Source organism: Mercenaria mercenaria, chromosome 7 (assembly GCF_021730395.1).
Source record: "Mercenaria mercenaria strain notata chromosome 7, MADL_Memer_1, whole genome shotgun sequence".
Taxonomy (NCBI): Eukaryota; Metazoa; Mollusca; class Bivalvia; order Venerida; family Veneridae; genus Mercenaria; species Mercenaria mercenaria.
The window spans coordinates 6049061-6075000 of record NC_069367.1 but is presented as its reverse complement, the minus strand read 5'-3'; the positions used below and the strand labels follow the sequence as shown (position 1 = coordinate 6075000).

Genomic DNA, 25940 nt, shown 5'->3' with positions numbered 1-25940 from the left:
TGTATGCTGTCCCTGAATGCTGGTCTGTGTACTGCCTAACATAGTTATATAGGTATTGTTTTCGCCAACAGGCTTCATTACAGTTTGTTTTACTGTGGCAATTCAGTCTGAAAATTTCTAACTTTTTCTCTTTCTGCAAATTGACATATCAGTGTGTGTTTTATTTTGACAAAGGACTAATTATCAATAACTTCAAATGCTATCTACACGTGTTCACCTTTCAGGGCCATCATACCTGAAAAACGGAGTCGTTTTAACATACTTTTTTTCTACACTGAACCATAGAGCTTACCCGTCATTTGCTATTTTGCAAATTTTTACGTTTCAGATTGTAGGTTAAATTGCGCGGATTAGCTGTTTTGTTCAGTATATATATACCGTAAATGTTTTCCAAGATAAAAACAGTTTTCGGTAGGGAGACTTCCCGTTCGGGGGTGGCAAGTAAAAATAATGTTTTTTCTTCCTCTACTGATTCTCACTAAGTGATTCGCTATTTCCCTCTATGTACGACAATGAGTACATAATTACTGATTAGATATGGCCAATGGGCGGATCCAGGATTTTTATTTTGAAGCAGAAGGCGACTGTAGCCTGTAGGTCCAAATGCATGTTCATGTAGCAGACATGCGTGATATATAGTACACGGTAACTATTATTTAATAATTTTTTCCATGTGAATTCATGTTTTCAATACAAATGGGGAGATAATGCTTCTGGTAATTAATTCAAGCTTGTCATATATGATCGGCCTTAATCCATGTCAAACATAGTAGGCTGCTGTAAAAAAAGAAACCCGTGCAACTGAACGCATTGAAAACAGACCAATGATGACACGAGATAAACTCTTACGAAAACAGACCAATGATGACACGAGATAAACTCTTAATGTGCATAAGTTGCATTCTCCATCACCTCTCATTAACATACCCAGTCAGTGATCTTCTCGCATATTTTATAAGTATCACAGTGCCGTAATTTAAGGCGGTCCGTAAAAAGTCTCCATGTACTTGTATTCAGTGTAGTTGTATTTTCTGGTCCTTTGGGATCATGAAGTCCATTCAATGTTTATGTAATAGAATTCAACTGAAGCCGGTGCTAGGGGCGTGATGGATGTTGCATTTTCCATTACCTCTCATTAACAGACTCGGACAAACTTGGCCTAGTTTTACTTTGCTTAGTTGCATTCTATGCTTCCACAGGATCTTTTACATGATCTTCTTGTAGATTTTATTAAATAAGCAAAATATAACACTGCCCACCAAAAGTGTAAAAAACGTTTTATATAATTAATAAAGATTATAATGTGGAAAAATTAGTTCTTCCTACAGGAAAGACAGTATACGAAAGAAGTATAAAAATGACATTTATCGTTCAGTAATGATGTTTCTTTTTTGAAGGTAAAATCCTTGTACAAAACTTAACAGGTACCTTATACCTGTACGCAAAATACGCGGCTGCGTACACATCGTCCTCGCAAATTTGAAACAGGAAGTCTTACACGTTAAACAGGAAATGGGGGTGGGTGGGTACGGTTTTCATATGCTTTGTCTCTTTGATACTGTATTTTGGTTTACTGTCTCCGTACAGGCGAGCATTAAACATGACGTTAGGAAAGCCCGTACATTGAATCTTTAAACATTCATTTCCCCTTAGTATTGCATGTCTTTGCATGGTAAAATCTATTTTCGTTTTAGACAATATTACAAAGTGTTTTGTTTTGGTCTGTATAAGTAGGCTACAGTAGGCTACAGAGAACAATTATAGATCTAGATATAATTATCTTAAGAAATCATTCGACCTACTGAATACATTAAATCTTATAAGAGGCCTGAGGCCGCTATTTACAAACGCTTTAAGACAACAGTAACTATTCCCACAATTCTGAGCAAGAAATTTACATAAACATAGGCGTAGGAGCGAGTTTAACTTTTGGGTGTGTGTGTGGGGGGGGGGGGGCAAAACCTTTCGACGGGGACCGGGGTCTGGCGAGGGATCCCAGGTGCATTCATGACCTTGTCCAGAGGTCAAATGGGCCATAGACCCTATTTGTTATTCTGATGCATTTCTAACGAACCACACAATGGTGTAACTTAATCGGTCAAAATATGTATTGTTCTAAATCAAGAGTGCCATTTTTACAGTCTTCGGTTGAAGCCCTGGAGCTGCATTTGTCTAGATAATTGTAATATAAAGTTGTTGGAATATTATTTCCTTTGACTAGACCATGAAAATGTAAATACAAAACGTTTACATGTGTAAACAGGCTAAATACTTACAACGTTTTTGCAGACGCTCAGATCGGAACTGTAGTGATCAATGTGCTAGATATTATAGGCCTACTCGTTTTATAAAATATAATCGAACAATCCTAGGCGCATACGAGGTTTCAATACTCACCTTACAGGGACAAGTCAGAATGCAAAGAAAGGCCAAAGTTATGCAAATCAGATCAGAAATCAGGTTGAAAAGAATTCAAATGATCTATATTATACTAAATAAATGTAGATCTAGATCTAATATTAGACTGCTATATCTCTTTTCCAAAAATAATATTGCAGGGGCCAAACCAATCTCCAAGCAGAGTTGTCGTTCGTTCCATACACGTGAATGCTAATGTAACCGGTGTGCAAGAGAGTGGGGCCAAACTATAGTTCGGCCCATCTTTACTAGCTCTGAGGGGGCCAGCCCCCACCCCCGGCTCCTACGCCTATGATAAATAGAAGTAGATCATCGTTTCCTAAATGTTGGATATCAGTCACACACCTTTAAAAAGCTGAAAATGGGTTTACACCTTTAAACTGCTTGACATTGAAAATGCACGTGACCTTAAAATCGTTGTTTCACGAAACGCTTGCTAAATTCTTAATTTCAAGAGCGTTCATTTACGTAGATGTTTCAGAAATAAACATGGCGTCCGCAGTTCTCCGATCAAGCGGACGACTGTGTCAAAACTCGGTATTAAAGCATGCAGTGAAGGTAAATCTTTTGCAGTTTAGCAGGCAGTATGGACACAAACCTAATTCCTTGTATGAAAAGCAAGTCAATATCTTACAGACTTAAAAACAGTTTATAGAGATGTCTGTTTGTATCGAAAATTCTCAGGGTCAGATCTTCGAAGTTCCAAATGTGTGGAAAACATAAATACCCTAAGGGTTAATTCATACATGTGATACGTCCCGGATTGTCCGGGATTGTCCCGGAAATTACATACTCGTCCTTGACAGGGTTGAAAAGTCCCGGAAAAAATAAAAATATAGGAACAAGTAAAAATAATCCAGAAAAAACTTGTTTTCTTGTCTATAAATTGTTCAGTTTTACTCAATAAACAGTCCACGGTGTCACATTGTTTATTCCTAATCAGTTTCATGCCCTCGAGCGGGACACGTGTTGATTAAGCTGGCTTTCATCACGGGACGATCTTTTGATGACACTGATTAAGCTACAGTTAGCTTTTATGATGACCCTGATTAAGAACTGGCAGGATTATGCAATCAATAACTGTTTTATGATACTTAAATTAAGAAGAAAAGTCGTAAATCTCTTTGTTTTTAGCACGTTGGCGGTAAAGCTACATGTAGCCTTTATGGAAGAGATTATTGAAAACGGTCAATTAAATGATAATTATTTTAATTTTAAGGTTGTAATCATTTAAGATCTAGATCGATTGTCACACATATTCTAAATTAAAATGTTGAATGCCTTTGCCGACCGACCGATGAAAATTGACCCGACTCCATATATTTTATATTGTGGATTTTTATCTTTAAAATTAAATTTATTCCTTTAAGGATTCAATTTAATTATTAGATAAATAGATAAATGTTTAAGCTTTATATAAGGTATACATTTGTATCCACCTACATTTACATGTATAACCCTTTGGTTATATTCAAATTGTCTTTGGTGGTTACAACTTCATGACATCATAATGTTCATATTTTATGGCAAACTCAAAAAAAAAAGATCATATCATTTAAAATGGAAACCAGCAGTGTAGAATTTTTGAAGGGAACGGTATGACAGTCACATGGTTATTTTTCTAATTCACAAGACAGTTGTGCTTATATATAATTATCTTGCCACAACGGCATAAAAAGATAAAGGTCACTATTAACAGGCTATTTCACATCATAATATGTTAATTGTTTAAGATCTTAAACCAGAAGTATAAAAAAGCATTGCAAAAAACATTTACAATTGGTTTTAAAAACGGTACAGCTTGGGACCGATTTTAGGGTCGGTCGGTTAGTTTTAAATATAGATATAGTTTTGTTCAGGTTTACCTTGAATATTCAGTTCCTTTCATATTAAATTGTGTTTTTCATTCATGTATCAGATCTTAACTTTGTCAGAATCAATATAGTTAGCAAGGTTTCTTAAAAAAAGAACTTATTTTACAGGCGTTGTCAGTGCCACAGACCTCCCAACAGAAAAGAAATCTCTCCCTCCATGAATATTTATCTTGGGATCTTCTCAAAGAAGCTGGAGTTAAGGTCCCTAAATACAGGGTTACAGAGAGTGTTAAAGAAGTCCAAAGAATAGCAGAGGATTTAGGTTTGTGATTTTGTCATTTAGCCACTTTTTTCAAGGTAAGATATATAATTGAGCCGTGCCATGAGAAAACCAACATAGTGGGTTTGCGACCAGCATGGATCCAGGCCAGCCTGCGCATCCGCGCAGTCTGGTCAGGATCCATGCTGTTCGCTTTCAAAGCCTATAGCAATTAGAGAAACTGTTAGCGAACAGCAGGGATCCTGACCAGACTGCGCGGATGCGCAGGTTGGTCTGGATCCATGCTGGTCGCAAATCCACTATGTTGGTTTTCTCATGGCACGGCTCATATTGGTTGAAGCTGAAAAGAAGCTGTAAAATCAATCATCTGACTGTAGTCAATGGTTCAATTCCATGGGTTTTACTATTGAACGCTCTGCAAACTTCTGGTAATTGCAACAACCACACTTAAGAGATTCTCACAATCATGAAGTTATTTAAAATGTTGGATCTTACTGACTTGCAGAAAAGCTTAAACTGTATGTAAGTGCATGCTTCTATTTCAGTTAGTTTAATTAAAAAAAAACAACAAATAAATGTTGAACATTTGATCACTGGTGGCTGTGAATTTGTTTGGTTAAGTTTTTTATGCTGACTAAAGGTTGAGCATAATAGTTGCCACTCTGCCTGTCACACTTTTTTTCCTCTGGAGCACAACACCTAAAATACTGAAGAGATTTGAAATAAAAATAGATACCAGTGAGAGCTGGCAGCACTCAAGAATTGTGACTTTAAATTTTGAATAATTTTAAGCTTGACCATTCAAAGAATAGTAGTGCTAATGCTATTGGACTCGCTCGTGTGTCGGCATCCGCATACCGATTTGGTTAAGTTTTTGTATGTAAGCTGGTATCTCATTAATCAGTTGTGTGAATTGATTGAAACTTCACACACTTATTCACTGTGATAAACTGACTTATTTTGCGTAGGTTCCATAACTCTATTTTGCTTTTTTACAAAATTATGCCCCTTTTTCCACTTAGAAATTTTTGGTTAAGGTTTTGTATGTAAGCTTGTATCTAGGTACCCACTAATGGGAATGGATTGAAACTTCACACACTTGTCCACTGTCATGAGCTCTTTGCAGGCTCTATAACCCTGTTTTGCATTTGTATAAAATTATGCCTCTTTTTCGACCTTTGTATTCATTCAATTGACAAGGCTGTTGAATAGTCTGGCGTTGCTGTCCTCCGACAGCACTTGTTACAGTAAAATTTTTTGGGGCTGTTTTTACAGACTTACTAATTCATTATATAGTCCTGTAACTAATTACATTTCCTGACTGTATATGATTTCAGTGAATGAAACTGGGAATCAAGATGTAGTAGTCAAAGCACAAGTCCTGGCCGGTGGCAGGGGAAAAGGAACATTTTCCAGTGGTTTGAAGGGTGGAGTTAAACTAGCCTTTTCGTAAGTTCTCTTTTCTTACTACCGGTACTTAAAAATGATCGGATAATGTACTCATTGAATTTGTTTTTTTAACTATTCTTGAAATGATACTAGAACAGTTATTAGAAAAATGATTCATTGACATTGTCTTGAGAATCATTTGCAGTATGATGGATCTTCACCAAACTTGGTCTGTAGTGTCATGGCATCAAGACCTTTCTCATGATCAAATTATTTCTGTTTAGTTCAGATTTTCAAAGAAGTGCCAGTTAGCAGCTGCCTTTACCAGTGGCCTTTATAAATGTTATTATCGTATACTGTAAAATCTTTTGTGACTTATTTTTGTGGAATTTTTGGTCAAGTCAATCTAGACAATCTCAGTCAAAATCAACAAATTTGTATCTATAGCCATTTTATCCAAAAATCCACGAAATTTCATGACTACAGAATTTATTAATAATATAATCACAATAATTGCATGGGGTATCATGGTTAAATGTAGGAAGCAGTAAAATGCGGTTTCTTAAAAATTTGGTTTTATAATTACTTTTTCTGAAATAATATTGAAAATCACATAGTTGTAAAATCATTAACTAACAAGTATGAATTTTAAGTGTGTTTTTGTTTTTCAGCCCAGAAGAAGCCGAGGGTTTGGCAAGTAAAATGATTGGTCATAAATTGGTTACAAAACAGACCGGTGAGGCTGGCAGAATCTGTAATACTGTGATGATCGTAGAAAGATTATACGCTCGTAGAGAGTTCTATTTCGCAATCGCAATGGAGAGAGCTTTCCATGTAAGTTTATCTGAAAATATGGTGAAATGTTATTATATAATAATATTGAAAGAGCTTTCAAGGTAAAGTTACCATTTATAAGCCGATATCATAAAACTGTAAATATTTACCAATTCTTGTCATAAGAAAGTTTTGAATATTTAAGTGTAAGTTAAAGGAGTTTGAAAATATTTGAAAATATGCCATGAAGCGGGCTTTTAGTGCAAAACAAAACATGTAATGAACTTTTCATCTAAATGAGCCGTGCCATGAGAAAACCAACATAGTGGGTTTGCGACCAGCATGGATCCAGACCAGCCTGCGCATCCGCGCAGTCTGGTCAGGATCCATGCTGTTCGCTTTTAAAGCCTACTGCAATTAGAGAAACCATTAGCGAACAGCATGGATCCTGACCAGACTGAGCGGATGCGCAGGCTGGTCTGGATCCATGCTGGTTGCAAAGCCACTATGTTGGTTTTCCCATGGCACGGCTCAAATGATCATTGATGATCAGTCTTCTGTCACTTTGTAGCTGAACTGGAGGCCTGCATGACAAGAGTGGTTAATGTCACTGACTTTGGATCTTTTGCCTTTCTCCCCTGTTCTTTCAAATCCCCGTAAAGTATGTAAAATTCAAACCCATGTAAAGGATGTAGAATTCTGTCATGTGAGAAAGCCATCCAGCTGGCTTGTGGAGGGACAGTAGTTCTACCCAGACCTCTGCTAACCTGTGCCTCAAACAATGCCTGGAGGGGCACTTGGGGTTGGATGAGGGTGTCTTCCTCCACTATTAAAAAGTTAAGAAGTTACCATATGACCTAAACTGTGTACATTTGGCTTAAAACTCAGCACAACTACAGTATAATTGAATTACTATTGCATAATATTATTAAATTCCCTCATTAGGAATCTAGTAACATTTGTATAAAGAAATACTTGGATATTTTCAGGGTCCAATTATGATAGGCAGCTCACAGGGTGGTATGAACATTGAGGAAGTTGCTAAGGAGAATCCCACCGCTATAATAAAGGAGCCCATTGATATAACAACAGGGGTAACCCGAGAACAGGCAGTCAACTTAGCAGCAGATATGAGTTTCGATGCTCTTAGTATTGACCAGGTAATTCAGACACTCATAGTTAATGTCACACTTAGTAAATATTACACTTTGTTAATATCACACTTAGCTAATATCACGTTTAACTAATATCACACTTAGTTAATATCACGCTTAGATATTAATCAATAATCAACTTGGAATGTCAGGAATCATGTCTTCCAAAATGAGCAAGAAGATCCATCAATTTATCAGTGTTTCTGATTCAACAAGAATGGTTAGGGGGCTACATTCTGGTAAAAACATGTGGTAGATAGAGAGCTATTAGTTTCATTCCATTTAAGTACAATTTGAAGAAGATAAACATATGAAATAACAAAGAATTATTTCCTTGTAAACTTTACAATTTTGACAGCTTCTGAGTATGATAGAGTTAGTTGTAGAAAACTTTCATTTCATGACAATATGCAGAAAAGCAGTGCTGTTTCATGTCTCTCTCAAGAGCAGTAGGAAATATTTTTGTCCATACGCTAGGTTAAACAAATTCTCAAAATGCAGAAATTCTCTTGAAATGTAGAAATTTTCATGCTGTTGCAAGTACTTTTATTCTTCCCTAACTTTTTGATATGTTTAGTAAACAAATGATTTGATTTTTCTGTGTTTTTCTTATGGTTAGGCAGCTGATACGTTTTTGAACCTGTATAACAATGTGTTTTTGAAGTACGATGCTACAATGTTGGAGATCAACCCCATGGCAGAGGACAGCAATGGCAATGGTGAGAAATGATTGTCCTCAGAATTTGAAATTAATGTACATTTTTTTATCTGCTTTTGTAAATATATAAAATTACAGCATTTTGACTAAACGGTGATGAAATTTGTACTAAATTAGAAAGTTAAAGAAATTAAAATCATTGTTTCTACTTGATATTTTACACTCGCAAAACTTTACGAGTTTTCGCAAAAGTTACTTACATTTTCCAAAATGTACTCGCATTATGCAAGTAGGCGAGCTTATATTCGAACCCTGCTAATTAAACTTTTTAATTATTTGCAGTATACTACTTAAAACTAGAAAATTAAACTGGAAAGTTTTCCTGTCTTAATCCGTGTAAAAGGTAACTTCCTAATAACAATTGAAAATGGTTTACTATAATGAATTTGAGCCACACCATAAGAAAACCAACATAGTGCCTTTGTGACCAGCCTGGATCCTGACCAGACTTTGGGGATGCACAGGTGCATCCGCGCAGTCTGGTCAGGATCCATGCTGTTCGTTAACGGTTTCTCTAATTGCAATAGGCTTTGAAAGCGAACAGCATGGATCCTGACCAGACTGCGCAGATGAGCAGGCTGGTCTGTAACCATGCTGGTCGCAAAGGTACTATGTTGGTTTTCTCATAGCGTGGCCCATTTAATATTATGATGTCTCTGATACTCTGTGTCTCCTATATTATATCTAGACAGAAAAAACCCAACTAATTGCCACTCAGTATAAAGGAGACACTTTATGACTTTTAAGGTGAAAATAATGTTTTCATCAATCAGAAAAAAGCACTTTTTTTGCCAAAATTTTGTGGAGAAAATGTGCAATTAGATGTGGGCTCACACGAGAACTCTATGAACATCCTAAGAGCACATTTATATGTACAGGCAATTCATTTTCCATTGTGAAACCAAAATTTGTAGTCCTGTTTGGCACCATATAACCTATACTGTGTTGGTGCACCGTAAAATAAATAAATAAATAAATCCGTTGTGAAATTACAAATTTAAAAAAAACAAAAGCTTACGTGATCCCTTAACTATTGAAATGTTCCTGTAACTTAGGGAAAACAACTTAGTTATATAGTAGTCGCAACTTGACTGTGATGGTTGACCTTAGACTGATTATTCATATCGATTATTTCATTATAGAAATCAAGGGTGCTTAGGGTAGCCGTGTATACTTATATTGAATTAGTTTGTATACAGTGCAGTATCAAAGTGTATATACATAAATCTGATCAGTAAAAACTACATTACACTAATTTATATCTACAAAATTTATATTTCCTTTTTTCTCATGCAACTCGTGTTTTTACGTACACTCCTTTTCAATAATAGGTTGTGCCTCATTATGTATTATAATACAAAGGTCAACCATTGGGGTCAAGTTGCGTCCACTATATCAAGGTGTGAAAAATTAACTAGCCTGATACTTCTCTTGCTTGATTTCTTTCTACAAGGAAGAATCCAATAGGAGAAAAAACTGACAATTACATCAGTACTGTTACTGAAAACCTTTAGAGAGATATACTATTCTCATTTAGTTTTTATTACATTGAGGTGTTTGCCCCTTAATGAAAATCAGTAATTTCCATTCGATTAAATATTTTTATATCTGATTTCGGCACTGTTTGGTTATTATAAAAAAAACTAAAGTATGCTGTTGTGGCCAAATGATGCCAAAATATACAAAAATACGTAATCGTAAGGAAACTGCCTGCAGTACAGGTCTGCTACCTTAAAAGAATATATGCAAAACTTTATTTAGCTAAAGCTTGAAGAAATCTGTTGAATAACAAACTTTCCCCTTCTTCTAAATGTACTTTCAGTGTATTGCATGGATTGTAAATTGAACTTTGATGACAATGCTGCATATAGACAGCAAGAAATTTACCAATTACGTGATTGGACTCAAGAAGATTCTAGAGAACAGAGTGCGGCCAAATCAGATCTAAACTACATTGGTCTGGATGGAAGTATCGGGTGCCTTGGTAAGTTTTCTTGCTGAAATTGTGGTAATACAAAATGTAAACTGTATTGTTTGGACAGCAGGGTCGTGTGCCTTAGTAATATGCTTGGTGAAAGCGTGGTAATAAACTGTTTCAGTCTCGACTCAGTAAGTTTGCTTGATGAAAATGTAGAAATAAACTATTTTGATGGAAATGTGGTGTACTTTGGTAATCTGTAGGGTGTGTTTTGCTTTTAGATAGTAAATGTGATATTTTACCTAGATTGCAAGCATTATTTTTCATCATTAGGGGATTGCAACCAGTGCTGGCTGAATTTGGAAAATATATCCGTAAATTTTCTTAATTGAGAAAAAAAAAATGGAAATTTGGGATGGCATTTGATAATTCGTTCAATAGTAAATGTTGTTTACCTACCTAAATAGCCATATAAAGTTTACAAGTTTGCTTATGTTGCTGACCTACCTAAATAGTCATATAAAGTTTACAAGTTTGCTTATGTTGCTGACCTACCTAAATAGCCATATAAAGTTTACAAGTTTGCATATGTTGTTGACCTACCTAAATAGCTATAAAAAGTTTACAAGTTTGCATATGTTGTTTACCTACCTAAATAGCCATATAAAATTTACAAGTTTGCATATGTTGTTGACCTACCTAAATAGCTATAAAAAGTTTACAAGTTTGCATATGTTGTTTACCTACCTAAATAGCTATAAAAAGTTTACAAGTTTGCATATGTTGTTTACCTACCTAAATAGCTATAAAAAGTTTACAAGTTTGCATATGTTGTTTACCTACCTAAATAGCTATAAAAAGTTTACAAGTTTGCATATGTTGTTTACCTACCTAAATAGCTATAAAAAGTTTACAAGTTTGCATATGTTGTTTACCTACCTAAATAGCCATAAAAAGTTTACAAGTTTGCATATGTTGTTTACCTACCTAAATAGCTATAAAAAGTTTACAAGTTTGCATATGTTGTTGACCTACCTAAATAGCTATAAAAAGTTTACAAGTTTGCATATGTTGTTGACCTACCTAAATAGCTATAAAAAGTTTACAAGTTTGCATATGTTGTTGACCTACCTAAATAGCTATAAAAAGTTTACAAGTTTGCATATGTTGTTGACCTACCTAAATAGCTATAAAAAGTTTACAAGTTTGCATATGTTGTTGACCTACCTAAATAGCTATAAAAAGTTTACAAGTTTGCATATGTTGTTGACCTACCTAAATAGCTATAAAAAGTTTACAAGTTTGCATATGTTGTTGACCTACCTAAATAGCTATAAAAAGTTTACAAGTTTGCATATGTTGTTGACCTACCTAAATAGCTATAAAAAGTTTACAAGTTTGCATATGTTGTTGACCTACCTAAATAGCTATAAAAAGTTTACAAGTTTGCATATGTTGTTGACCTACCTAAATAGCCATATGAAGTTTACAAGTTTGCATATGTTGTTTACCTACCTAAATAGCCATATGAAGTTTACAAGTTTGCATATGTTGTTTACCTGCCTAAATAGCCATATAAAGTTTACAAGTTTGCATATGTTGTTTACCTACCTATATAGCCATATGAAGTTTACAAGTTTGCATATGTTGTTTACCTGCCTAAATAGCCATATGAAGTTTACAAGTTTGCATCTGTTGTCGACCTACCTAAATAGCCATATAAAGTTTACAAGTTAGCAAAACTATTGTATCATAGCAAAAACCTAAAAAGCAATATAGCTGTTCAGGGATTTTAATTTCAGAGTTTTGTGAAAAGCATGCTTTCCTTTTACCATTGTGCAATTTTGTAGGGGAAAATGCCCCGATTTTATGACCAGTAAATACTAGTATTGTTTGCTTGAGACTCAGTATTAACTATTAAGTAGTGTGGAATACAAGGCTTCGGGAAATTTGCCGGTGTCTATTTTGGACAGATTTTTCATGTTTCTGACCGATTTAAAAAATGACAAAAAAAAAGAACTGTCCGGTAAAAATGGAGAAAAAGTATAAAATTCGGTCTGAGCTCACTATACAGGACACTGTCAAGCAGGATATTGTTGTTCTCCTCCTCTGATCATCAAATAAACATGTAAAACATCCAGCTGCCACTTTGTAATCGGACCGTAATCAGCATGTGTCGATACAGTGTTTGCGCAGTACGTCCTTTAATATATGCAGCAGCTTTGTCCATGCACAAGTCCATCACATGCTACAAGTTCTTGTATGTTGTCCACTTCCTTGCTGATGTCCTTAAGCCCCTCTGCTCTCTGTCAAAGATGTACCAGAAGCAGGATTTAGATTTTACAGAGGTCACTCCCTTAATCAAGTCTACCATTAACCGTGTCAATGAGTTAGGGTCTCAGGTGAATGGTGAACACATCTCTGAGTTTCTCCGTCAGGTCCCTGATGAACCATCAGGTTTGGTCACTTTTGAGTATGGAGGTCACACTATCAGGGACAGTGACAAACATTTAGGACTGAGGCAGTCAAGGCCTGTGACAATTTTGTCACGAATTGTCACGGGTATGGTCAGAAGTTTGAACAATCGTTTTTCTGATAATGAGGACAGTGCTGTCTTGACTGCGCTCAGTAATATGTTCAATCCCTCTGTCAGTTTGGCTGAAAAAAGCACTGACAAGGATACGGTCATTCAATACCTTGCCACAGTTGGGGTGGAAGGTAGTAAGGACAATTTGTCCAATTTTCTGCAGTTTAGCCATGCCATGGTTGACCAAGGCAATCTATCAGTCAAAAATACCAAAGACTTAGCCAATCTTGCTCTAAAGCACCAGGATGTGTATCCAGCTGCAGCTGAAGCAGCTGGGAGGTTACTTGTGGCTCCTGTCTCCACTGCAGAGTGCGAGCAGGGGTTCAGTAGGCAAAATCTCATCAAGACTTGCCTAAGAAACTCTTTGGCAATGTCCACTTTGGACAACTTGATGCGGATTTCTATCCATGGTCCCCCTGTCGAGAAGTTTGATTTTGGGGCAGCATTTTCCAAGTGGAAGTCCGTCAAGTCCAGGAGGATCCTGGCATAAGTGTATATGGACATATATAGACATTAGATATCCTTGAGATATGATGGATATGAGATTGTTTTGTGAATAAATGCTTACTTGATATATATACTTAAAATTGCTATATTTTGTTATTATTATAAGAAATATAAAACATAAAATATATGACATTAAATAGATAGTAAGTGTGACAAGTGTTATGTTGTTTATTTTATATATATTTATCCCATCTTTAAGCATACAAAACAGACCACGGCTTCAAAAAATGGATTGGCTCCAAAGTGGCTCAAAGTGGCTCCAAAATTTTGAAAGTGGCTAAACTTGTGGCTCCAACTTTTAAAATCCCAGCGGACGCCCTGCTGAGTTAGCCAACTTCATTGTTTAAATTCCTTTGTGGCCAATTGCTGGAATACATGTATGCTGTGGTGAAGATTATAATTGTGGTGTCTTGACTCTAACTAAGAAATGCTTGTGTTTTAATATATGTGTATAAGTTGGTACTAATGGTTTGCATATTCATGTATCTTGCAGTGAATGGTGCAGGTTTAGCTATGGCAACTATGGACATTATCAAACTGCATGGTGGACAGCCAGCTAACTTTTTAGATGTTGGTGGTGGAGCAACTTCTAAACAGGTCACAGAGGCATTTAGACTTATCACATCGGACCCTAATGTAAGTTTGACAAGCAGTGTATTCTTTACTGTTTTTGTTAATGGTTAGGTCTATACACAAATTAAAATTGTGTCATTGGCAAACTTTTCTTTGTTATTTAATCAGTTGAAACGGCAAAGGCAAAACAACATAAATTTTTAGATACAAAGAAAGTATCACATGAATAGAGATCAACAAATGCAAGTGGTTCTTAGCTGGAAATGCTGGTAGTACACTATCAACCCAGGCTGCTAAGTATCAGTTGAAAATTTATATTTTAGCTGATTGTACCCATATTTGGTTAACAAAAAAAAAAAGAAATTTGAAAAGAAGAATGTGTGTGTTATTATCAAAAAAATGTATCGATATCTTTAGTCAACTGTAGTACTGTAAAAGCAGAAATTTTCGTGAGGGTTTAAGTTTTGCTTTATTCGCGATGCCTTACATTATGCGAAAAAAATGATCCTTTTATAAATATTCACCATTTCATTTCTTTAGTATAATCAAACTTAAAGTAGGAAACCATTTTTACAGTTTTACAAATATAAAACCTTAAGAACATACTAATATTTCAAATTTGCGAAATTTTGACCCAGCAAAAATATGTTTTTACAGTAATGCATGCATTATTAGGCTGGTATAAGTGCTTGATGAATCAGATAAATAACTACATTGTTTTGTATGTTGCAGGTAAACTCTATTCTTGTGAACATATTTGGTGGAATCATGAGGTGTGATGTGATAGCACAAGGCATTGTACAGGCTGGGGAAACGTTAGATCTTAAAATACCAATTGTGGTACGATTACAAGGTAATGCCAGTTCTCTTGGAAGGGGCCTCCATGGCCGAGTGGTTAAGGTCGCTGACTTCAAATCACTTGCCCCTCATCGATGTGGGTTCGAGCCTCACTCGGGGCGTTGAATTTTTCATGTGAGGAAGCCATCCAGCTGGCTTACGGAAGGTCGGTGGTTCTACCCATGTGCCCGCTCGTGATGAAATAATGCATGGAGGGGCACCTGGGGTCTTCCTCCACCATCAAAGCTGGAAAGTCGCCATATGACCTAAAATGTGTCGGTGCGACGTTAAACCCAACCAAAAAAAAAAAAAACTCTTTGAAGTAGTCCAGTCTGAGTTCAGAAGTATATTAAGATACTGGAACAGTTGATAAAAATGGAATTCAGAGAAGTGTGATAGAAAAATCAGTTCTTTGCACATGCATTTTCTTTAGAAAGTAACATATCTAAAAGAAACTTTTGCTCCAAATTTGAATGCCTGTCTTAAATGTATACATATATATAAAAACCTATGTAATAAATTTAAAAAAGTAAAGTCTTATCTTGGAGTTAGACGTGGGAATTGATGGAAACTTCATACATTTATATACCTTGATTAACTCACATACATTGCACTGGCTCCATAACTTATTTTGCTTTTGTACACAATTATGCCCCTTTTCAACTTGGAAATTTTTGGTAAAGGTTTTGTTTGTATGTAAGCTGGTATTTCAGTTCTCTCTGATTGGAATAAATTGCAATTTATACACTTGTCTACTGTGATGAGCAGACATTCATTGTATATGTTTGATAACTCTGTTTGGTATTTTTTACCAAGTTGTGCCCCTTTTTCAAGTTTTATATTCATTCAGTTAACAAGACTGTTGAACAAATGAGCATTGCTGTCCGAACAACTCTTGTTTTATCTTCCTTCGAATGTCTTATTTGTGAAGCACATATTGAGCTATAGTATTGTGAGCCTTTTAACCCGTAGCCTGGTGGCGGCATGCAATTCTGCCTTTGCGAACGTTGCAAACCAAGATCAGCATGCTCATCCGGGCAGTCTGATTATGGTCTGCACTGTTTGCCATATAGTTGGTTTCTTTTTGGTAAGCACCCCTTTTAACAGATTGAAAGATGGACAAGTTCATTATAGAAATTTAACAGGGTAAGGGCTAAGATACTTTGTATTACTTCAGGTACACGGGTAGAAGATGCTAAGGCCATATTGGCAGCCAGTCCACTTCGAATGTTTGCTTCAGACGACCTTGATCAAGCAGCTAAAATGGTAAGTTTTATTGGCACGCATTAATATGGAGGAGAGATAACTTTGGTGTCAGAGAAAATGTCTTACTGTTAATGGAGAACATACTCTAGGGATCGGGGATAAAACTCTTGACCTCACAGATGTGCTTTCTCCCTATTGAGGTAAGCAGGCTGGCTTGGTAAATTGTGTCTATGTGGAAATTGTTACTCGCCATATGATTAACCAGTGTAAATCAGTGGAACTTTTACTGGGATCGGGTCTTTAAATTCTTGGTAAAATGGCGTCCTACAGAATGACTTTAACAAAATTTATTTTGAAGTTATAGACATGTAAGAATGCAGAAAAATTCTTTGTAGGATTCACGAAACTTAGTTCATGTTGTAGTAAAATATCAGAACTATAGATGTCATTAAAGTGAACTCTCTGGGAGATCCATTTCCCATACATTTTCCATGTCTAAACTTCATACTGCTCTTCTATTATTCATCTGATTCATGCTTGGAGCTAGTTCATCAGGCTTCACTTCTGCTTATCTGAAGGTGTAATATAGTTTGAACAAAAAGTCAGTCTATACCAAATGGGATCTATGTTTAGCATCATCATGAAGGCTTTGTGATAAAAAACATTTCTGAAAATATTAAGAACCAGAGGTATGAAAGAAACAGTATTTTTCAGTAATTAAAGATTTTGTTTTCAAATTTCAGATGCACAATTAATCTGTGCCATTGAAAAATTTATTGAATATAAACAAAGTGTTTCTCTTTCTATTTTCCAGGCTGTAAAATTAGCTGGCATTGTGACCTTAGCAAAAGAGGCGTCAGTTGGAGTGACCTTTGAACTTCCTATTTAGTGATTAAAGATCTTTTTAACCCTTTAGTAGTTTAAATGTACTATCTGTTACGGCATTCATTTTTGTTGGCAGTCAGTATTGCCAAAAGTTTCTGTGTAATGTTTTGTTTTCAAATTTGATCTGGATATATTAAAACCTAACAACTGGCAAAACGTAGTTTCATGCTCTCCATTATAAAACACGAATGTATTAATCAGTGTTATGCACTGGAACAAGCACGTAAAAGGGGAGACTATCTCATTTTAAGGCAAAAAACGGGTACTATATTATTTTCTCATACAGTTTTCAGTAAGTTTATAATACTCAGTTTTCTTTATTGTTAATTTCTTTAGAGATAAACTTGTTTTTAAGCTTATAACATGGCTTAATTTCTAAAAGAACATGATTGAACATTGTCTGTTCTGTAACTGTTGATGCACTGACCGGTGAAATTATATGATTAGTCAGTTATGATATCTACTTCATTTCTATCATATTTTAATGAGCATGTCAGAATGATAATAAACAAGGCTTTCTAGTGGTTTATCGTCAGATTTACCACAGTTTATCGTTAATATGCTGGACATTAAAGAATTCAGGCTTATTCCCCTGTGGTTCAATTCCAGCATATCTTAACACCTACTGTAGTAAGTCTGATGATAATAAACAATATGAGCCATGCCATGGGAAAACCAACATAGTGGGTATGCGACCAGCATGGATCCAGACCAGCCTGCGCAGTCTGGTCAGGATCCATGCTGTTCACTAACAGTTTCTCCAATTCCAATAGGCTTTAAAAGCGAACAGCATGGAGCCTGACCAGACTGCGCGGATGCTGGTCGTATACCCACTATGTTGGTTTTCTCATGGCACGGCTCATATGAATACAATATGTGAAGAATAAAGTGCCATGTGAAGTTTACATCTTATAATGAGTGATTTGAGGCTACTTTAACATTTAGTACATTTATACAATACTGGGACGATAATTTATACAGAACTTTTATCAAATATTTTGAAGTGGAATTGTTAGAATAAGTTTGATTGGATGATGATTAGGTTTGCTGAATGAATGATGTTTGTTATGTTTGTTAAGTTTTTATGAGAGTACGTACATGTTAGATTGCTGTATACGGCTGGAAAATTAGAAAACAAGCTTCAAACAGGCTTTTGGAAATGTGTGTTGGGAAATTTTGTACAATTTATTTAAGTTTTCGGTATTTGCACTTGTGCCTAAGTAGAAAAGACTTCAAGAGGTTTATGTGTCTGTTTAAAGGCATATTTACTTTACAAGTATCTGATATTTGGAATACATGTGGTATAAATACAGATAGATGTGAATAGTTGTTTAGAATGATCGCAGTAACATTGAAATGTGTATTACAGCATATAAAGGTACGCTTATACTAATAAGTGCACATACGTAGATCTTTCAAGTTAATCCACATTGGTGCAACTTTAAACATAATTTAATACCGAGTGTTTCTTGTCAAGGCATTCTGAAAGCACAAAATCACAGGTTTCTTTTATTAATGATAAATGACCTTGTAATTTCTTGACAGAACAACTTTAAAAAGTGCTTTGCATTAACATGCATAATAATTTACAGCTGCTTTGAGAAAATTTGTGTACAATACCACAAACCTTCCCTTGAAGGTAGATGTAGATGTTAACAGATAATTTATACTTACAAAATAAAATTGTTTTATGTAAAACTTTATTCATTTATCTGTTGACACCGCTTGAGAGAGTGCACCTGTAATAATATAGACATTTTGGCTGTGTGATGTGGGTGCTGACAGGGGAACAGGTACTAAGATTGAACGTGCAAGTCAAAAATGTTTTTCGAAGATAACTTCAAAACTAGTCAAGATATTGTCAACACCATAGAGGCCATATTTTTTACACCCCCAAAGGTGGGCATATTAAAATCGCATTGTCCATCCCTTCTTGTGTAGGCTGTAACTTCAACATTCGTAGGGGGATTTGAAAATGATTTGACACAATTGTTAACCCTATCGAGGTGTGTCGCTCTTATGACCTGGTTTTGCATGACCTTTGCATGACCCTACCTTCAACAAAATTCGTTATTATAGCTCCATTGTGACTGAAGCTTCAAGGTTATTGGAACCACTGTGGAGTCCGCTCCTGGAAAAACCAGTACTGGTGTCATATGAGAAATCACTGTCATTATCCCAGTGTGGCTCCAACCAACGACCCCTTGATTGAGAGGCCGACACATTATCCGCCCCTTATCCACTAGACCACCACTCCAAAACGGTTCAAGCAAGCTATCAAAATTACTCCCAGGTCAGTGAACTAGAGCTATCACGGCCCTCTGGTTCAGTAAACTATTATGTCTACAAAAAAATGCACAATTTAAATTTGGCCTTTTAACAGCAGTAATGAATGTACTATGTTCCAAATAATATCAAGAGACAGTATTTTTGCATGTTTCCAAAAAAAAAAAAAAACTAACGAGTTTTGGCAGAAGTATTTATTAGTAAAACTGTATTCAAAATAGAAACTTTAAAAAGATAAAAAAAAATAAAAATACAAGGCAGATGTCCACTTACTGTAAACTTGTCTTACAACATTTAATATACAGTTTAAATTTACAACATCTTTAAAATAAAAGACCCTTTTGCCATATACACATGTACATTCAAATGCTAAACATTTTTCCTAACACATTCATCATGAAATAATGGCAGTAAAGAATTTTCTTTGGCACCTGGTCATGCAACAACAAAATCTGGTCTAAATTTTAAGATATTCATTCAATCAATACAACGATTTATCACCTGATCCATTATGAATCTTGCCCTAGTATGGTGGAAGAACAGATCCAGGCCTGAAACATGACCTAGTATGCTGGTGGAACAGATTCAGGCCAGAAAAATGTCCTAGTATCACTATGGTGTCTGAATAGATCCAGGCCTGAAACAGGCCTTAGTATGATGTCTGAATAGATCCAGGCCTGAAAAATGACCTAGTACAATGAATAGATCCAGGCCTGAAAAATGCCCTGGTTAAGTGTTTGAATAGATCCAGGCCTGAAAAATGACTTAGTACAATGAATAGATCCAGGCCTGAAAAATGCCCTGGTTAAGTGTTTGAATAGATCCAGGCCTGAAAAATGACTTAGAACAATGAATAGATCCAGGCCTGAAAAATGCCCAGGCTAAGTGTCTAAATAGATCCAGGCCTGAAAAATGCCCTAGTATGATGAATAGATCAAGGCCTGAAAAATGCCCTGGTTAAGTGTTTGTCAATGAATAGATCCAGGCCTGAAAAATGACCTAGTACAATGAATAGAACCAGGCCTGAAAAATGCCCTGGTTAAGTGTTTGAACAGATCCAGGCCTGAAAAATGACCTAGTACAATGAATAGATCTAGGCTTGAAAAGTGACCTAGTACAATGAATAGAACCAGGCCTGAAAAATGCACTGGTTAAGTGTTTGAATAGATCGAAGCCTGAAAAATGACCTAGTACAATGAATAGATCTAGGCTTGAAAAGTGACCTAGTACAATGAATAGAACCAGGCCTGAAAAACGCACTGGTTAAGTGTTTGAATAGATCGAAGCCTGAAAAATGACCTAGTACAATGAATAGATCTAGGCTTGAAAAGTGACCTAGTACAATGAATAGAACCAGGCCTGAAAAATGCACTAGTTAAGTGTCTGAATAGATCGAAGCCTGAAAAATGACCTAATATGATGGTAGAATAGATCCTGGCCTTAGACATACCCTACAGTAATCTGATGGTGTTACGGATCCAGACAAGAAACATGCCTTAGTATATGGGTAGGATAAATACTTTTTAGTGTTGAAATAGATTCTGGTCTGATACATGCTCTAGCTGAGCAGTGGAATACATCCAGGCTTCAGCCATCTAGGCCACATGGCAAGAGTTTCCTAAATATTGTTCAACTACGTTGCTTTCTGATAATATCTGAAATGAAGTTTTAAGATATCCAAGATGTTAACTGATGGGCAGGCAGACAGAAAGAAAGACAGGCAGACAAACAACATGGTGATCACCAACAGTTTAAAACAGTAAAATAAACAGTAAACTGTATACGGTTTGCAAAAATAATAAATTAAACTATAAAACAAAACAAACTTTTTAGTGTAAATCTTAAAAGAAGGTAAAACAAGACGAGCCTAAAACAGCCTTATGTAGTCTAACTTGAGATTGTGACTTGGACTAAAATAAAAAAAACAACAAACATGGTTACTTGTACATGTAAAGATCTAAATCAACAACAAAATATCAATCAAAATTGCAGTTTCCCAGCAAAAAAAATTTACAAGTAATAAACTGGTATTGTATCTGATCAAAAGGCACAGCTAAGGGTTAAAAGTTGAATTTGCTTAAATAATAATAGGTAATATAACCTTAACCTATATAATACAGTGATATACCTGGATGAGTATTAACTGTAAAAATTTTTTTTTTTTTTCAATTTCTTTTCAGATTTGTAGGAGTCCAAATATATCCCATATTGTACAGGACAAAGAAAAATAATCTTTTTATTCTATGCTTAATTCTCTGGCAGTAAAAAAATACAGCAAATATAATACTGACAGACAAAAATTCATCTACAAAAAATGTGTACAGAAATATCATGTCAAGCATTAACTGATGTAGAATTTCATGCAGACAAATTTATTGGTAAACAGCTTTAAATTTATCATTTAAATAACATGGAGATTCAAACCAAAGTTGTTGAGTTGTCCAATACGGAATATTTACATGCACTATACATTTTGTATGGAAATAAAAAAGCCTTTATTTTCATATTAACAACATTACAGCATAATAATATCAAGGACAACCCTTTCCATGAGATTGCGTGTGCACTCTGACGTCATACACTAAAATCATAAACAAAACAGGGCCATTTGAAAAATCCTTTCAATGTTAGTCTCTAAAATTTCAAAAAGAACATTTAATTACAGCTTTTCTGATGTTAAAGATCAGAAATGAATCAACACGACTGGATTGAACAATATTTTAAATAACAAGAGGACCATGATGGTCCTGAATCGCTCACCTATCCCCACATGACGCAGTGTTGAACTGAGTATGACGTCGTTATTTCTATTATTTGACATAGTGACCTAGTTTTTGAGCACATGTGACCTAGATATCATCAAGATAAAAAATTCTGACCAATTTTCATGAAGATCCATTGAAAAATATGACCTCTAGAGAGGTCACAAGGTTTTTCTATTATTTGACCTAATGACCTAGTTTTAGAAGGCACGTGACCCACTTTTAAACTTGACCTAGATATCATCAAGGTGAACATTCTCACCAATTTTCATGAAGATCTCGTGAAAAATATGGCCTCTAGAGAGGTCACAAGGTTTTTCTATTTTTCGACCTACTGACCTAGTTTTTGACCGCACATAACCCAGTTACGAACCTGACCTAGATATCATCAAGCTGAACATTCTCACCAATTTTCATGAAGATCCATTGAGAAATATGGCCTCTAGAGAGGTCACAAGGTTTTTCTATTTTTATACCTACTGACCTAGTTTTTAACCCCACGTGACCCAGTTTCGAACTGGACCTAGATATTATCAAGGTGAACATTCTGACCAATATTCATGAAGATCTCATGAAAAATACGGCCTCTAGAGAGGTCACAAGGTTTTTCTATTTTTAGATCTACTGACCTAGTTTTTAATCCCACGTGACCCAGTTTCGAACTGGCCCTAGATATCATCAAGGTAAACATTCTGACCAATTTTCATGAAGATCCATTGAGAAATATGGCCTCTAGAGAGGTCACAAGGTTTTTCTATGTTTAGACCTACTGACCTAGTTTTTGACCCCACGTGACCCAGTTTCGAACTTGACCTAGATATCATCAAGGTGAACATTCTCACCAATATTCATGAAGATCTCATGAAAAATATGGCCTCTAGAGAGGTCACAAGGTTTTTCTATTTTTAGAGCTACTGACCTAGTTTTTGACCCCACGTGACCCAGTTTCGAACTTGACCTAGATATCATCAAGGTAAACATTCTGACCAATTTTCATGAAGATCTCATGAAAAATATGGCCTCTAGAGAGGTCACAAGGTTTTTCTATTTTTAGATCTATTGACCTAGTTTTTGACCGCACGTGACCCAGTTTCGAACTTGACCTAGATATCATCAAGATGAACATTCTGACCCACTTTCATAAAGATCCCATGAAAAATGTGACCTCTAGAAATGTCACAAGCAAAAGTTTACGGACGGACGGACGGACGACGGACACCGCGCGATCACAAAAGCTCACCTTGTCACTTTGTGACAGGTGAGCTAAAAACCGGAAACCACATTTTTATCGGAAGGTGAATTACAACTATACGTGGTTGGGTCTGATTTGACTGTTCTGTTTAGATGTTTGAAGGAATGATATCCTGAAATTGATTTTTATTTTATGATACTCATGGAAAGCAAATCTTAGTAGTAAGCTCCCCAAAAAATTGATTGCTATTTTTTGTGCATTTATGTGGGTATAACTACATTGGGACTTCTTGCAAATAATCCAATAGCGCAATTTATTGATTTGCAGGAAGTCCCAATGTAATATACACATAATTTTATTATAAAGACACAAAAATAGCATTCAATTATTAAATATATTGTATCAGGTACAGAAATAAACTGGAATAACTGCGAAGCACTGACTGGAAGAAAAATAATAGGTATTGAATACTAGTATTAAGTGTTTATTATATCCCTATATAAATTTTGTAAAAAAATCGGCTTGTATTTCACAATTAAATCTGAACAGGCAGAAAAAAATCTGTATTGTACCTTTTAAATTGTACCTTCTGTATTGTATGCTGCCCGGACTACTTTCATTTATATGCATGACCTGACACACTCCTGTAAATAGCGCACATAAAAAACTTCTCTTACTTCCAATCCAATATAGATAAACTTTGAAGATTTTGTTCAATAACAAAACAACAAACAAAAAGGTAGAGGTATATAATAAAAGGGTCATTATAACAGTGGCTAGATCTGGGATTTTGTATTCAGCTCTTATGGATTTTGCAAGGTCAGATCACACTCGGTGCTTGTGCGGCTTGTGAGATCTGATCTGGCAAAAATCAACTCGAGCTGAATACAGCATCCAAAATCAAGCTACTGTTATAATAACCCTATTGTATTTTTGATATTTAGGATTTTAAAACAAAGTGAAAACTGGTGCAAAGTACTTGTAAAACCCATGCCATATTCCTTTTTAGATACTAGCATAAATTCACCTGTCAAATGAGATTCATCAAAGCAGAAATTCATAGCAGTTGGTATAAACCAATGCTAAATGCATCTGAGAATAAATATACACAAAAATGTATATTGCAGACTACAAAAAAATGAAAATTCCAACAAAAATGTAAATGAGTCGACTAAGTGAGTTAACAATAAAAACAGAATTTGGTGTGTGAAAAGAAGTCAATCTGCAAATTTTCCCCATGTGAATCCATATGGGCAATTGTTGAGTACTGTGCAATTAGTGCAAAATCCATCTTTCTCTACCCTCTAACAAGTCAAAAAGAAGCATACTTCAATATCCAAACTCCCCTCCAACTAAAACGCCAACAAGCAGTATAATTAAATATCCAACTTCCCTTTAACAAATCAACAAGTAGCATAATTCAATATCCAACTTCCCTCTAACAAGTCAACAAGTAGCATAATTCACTATCCAACTTCCCTCTAATAAATCTTCAAGTAGCATAATTCAATATCCAACACCCCTCTAACAAATCAACACGTAGTTTCAATATCAAACTTATCCAACTTCCCCCTAACAAATCAACAAATAGTTTCAATATCCAACTTCCCTCTAACAAATCAACAAGTAGCATAATTCAATATCCAACATCCCTCTAACAAGTCAACAAGTAGTTTCAATATTAAACTTATCCAACTTCCCTAACAAATCAACAAGTAGTTTCAATATCAAACTTATCCAACTTCCCTCTAATAAATCAACAAGTAGCATAATTCAATATCCAACTTCCCTCTAACAAAGTCAACAAGTAGTTTCAATTTCAAACTTATCCAACTTCCCTCTAACAAATCCACAAGTAGCATAATTCAATATCCAACTTCCCTCTAACAAATCAACAAGTAGTTTCAATTTCAAACTTATCCAACTTCCCTCTAACAAATCCACAAGTAGTATAATTCAATATCCAACTTCCCTCTAACAAATCAACAAGTAGTTTCAATTTCAAACTTATCCAACTTCCCTCTAACAAATCAACAAGTAGCATAATTCAATATCCAACTTCCCTCTAACAAAGTCAACAAGTAGCATAATTCAATATTAAACTTCGCTCTAACAAATCAACAAGTAGTTTCAATTTCAAACTTATCCAACTTCCCTCTAGCCTGCTGGCGGCAAGTGATTCTGCCTTTGTGACCAAGATCAGTTTGCACATCTGTGCAGTCTGATCATAGTCTTCACTGTTCGCTAATCAGTCAGTAAATTTTCAGTGAACATTCCTTCAAATAATAAATGGTATTGCCCAAATTGAATGATGGACCAGTCCGTTGTAGAAATATAGCAGGCTAAAGGTAAACAAGAGGGCCATGATGGCACTATATCGCTCACCTGTCATCATTGCACTTAAGGACAAGAATGTCAAAAAGTCATAATCAAGATCAATCAAAAGAATCGTGAGAAAATATAGTTGAAATTGTCTTAAGGAGGTAGGTTACCTTGTTACAAGGGTAAATTCAAATTAGTTGAACCGCAGCATTCTTTTGTATTTCGTGTAATATGAAGTTTTACCTGCTACAATCTCAATTTCGTTTGTCTCTGTCCCTTCAAATTCAATTTTTATCTAGGTTTGAAGAACATGACCCT

General features: G+C 35.4%; 1 protein-coding gene and 1 long non-coding RNA gene across 2 annotated transcripts; one reads left to right on the top strand and one right to left on the bottom strand.

The window, feature by feature from the left end:
* Window positions 1-2832: 2832 nt before the first annotated feature.
* On the top strand, window positions 2833-18127 carry LOC123555067 (succinate--CoA ligase [ADP-forming] subunit beta, mitochondrial-like). Its single transcript, XM_045345614.2, has 11 exons — window positions 2833-2976; window positions 4401-4554; window positions 5850-5961; window positions 6573-6735; window positions 7665-7835; window positions 8449-8548; window positions 10370-10531; window positions 14053-14195; window positions 14865-14985; window positions 16147-16235; window positions 16990-18127. The coding sequence occupies exons 1-11, from the start codon at window positions 2908-2910 to the stop codon at window positions 17062-17064; spliced, it is 1359 nt and encodes a 452-aa protein (XP_045201549.2). The 5' UTR covers window positions 2833-2907; the 3' UTR covers window positions 17065-18127.
* Window positions 18128-19610: 1483 nt separating this feature from the next.
* Window positions 19611-22076, bottom strand: LOC128558410 (uncharacterized). Its single transcript, XR_008371584.1, has 2 exons — window positions 20458-22076; window positions 19611-20421 (listed from the first exon to the last, which is right to left on the bottom strand). It is a non-coding gene; the product is annotated as an uncharacterized LOC128558410 (long non-coding RNA).
* Between the last annotated feature and the right edge of the window lie 3864 nt (window positions 22077-25940).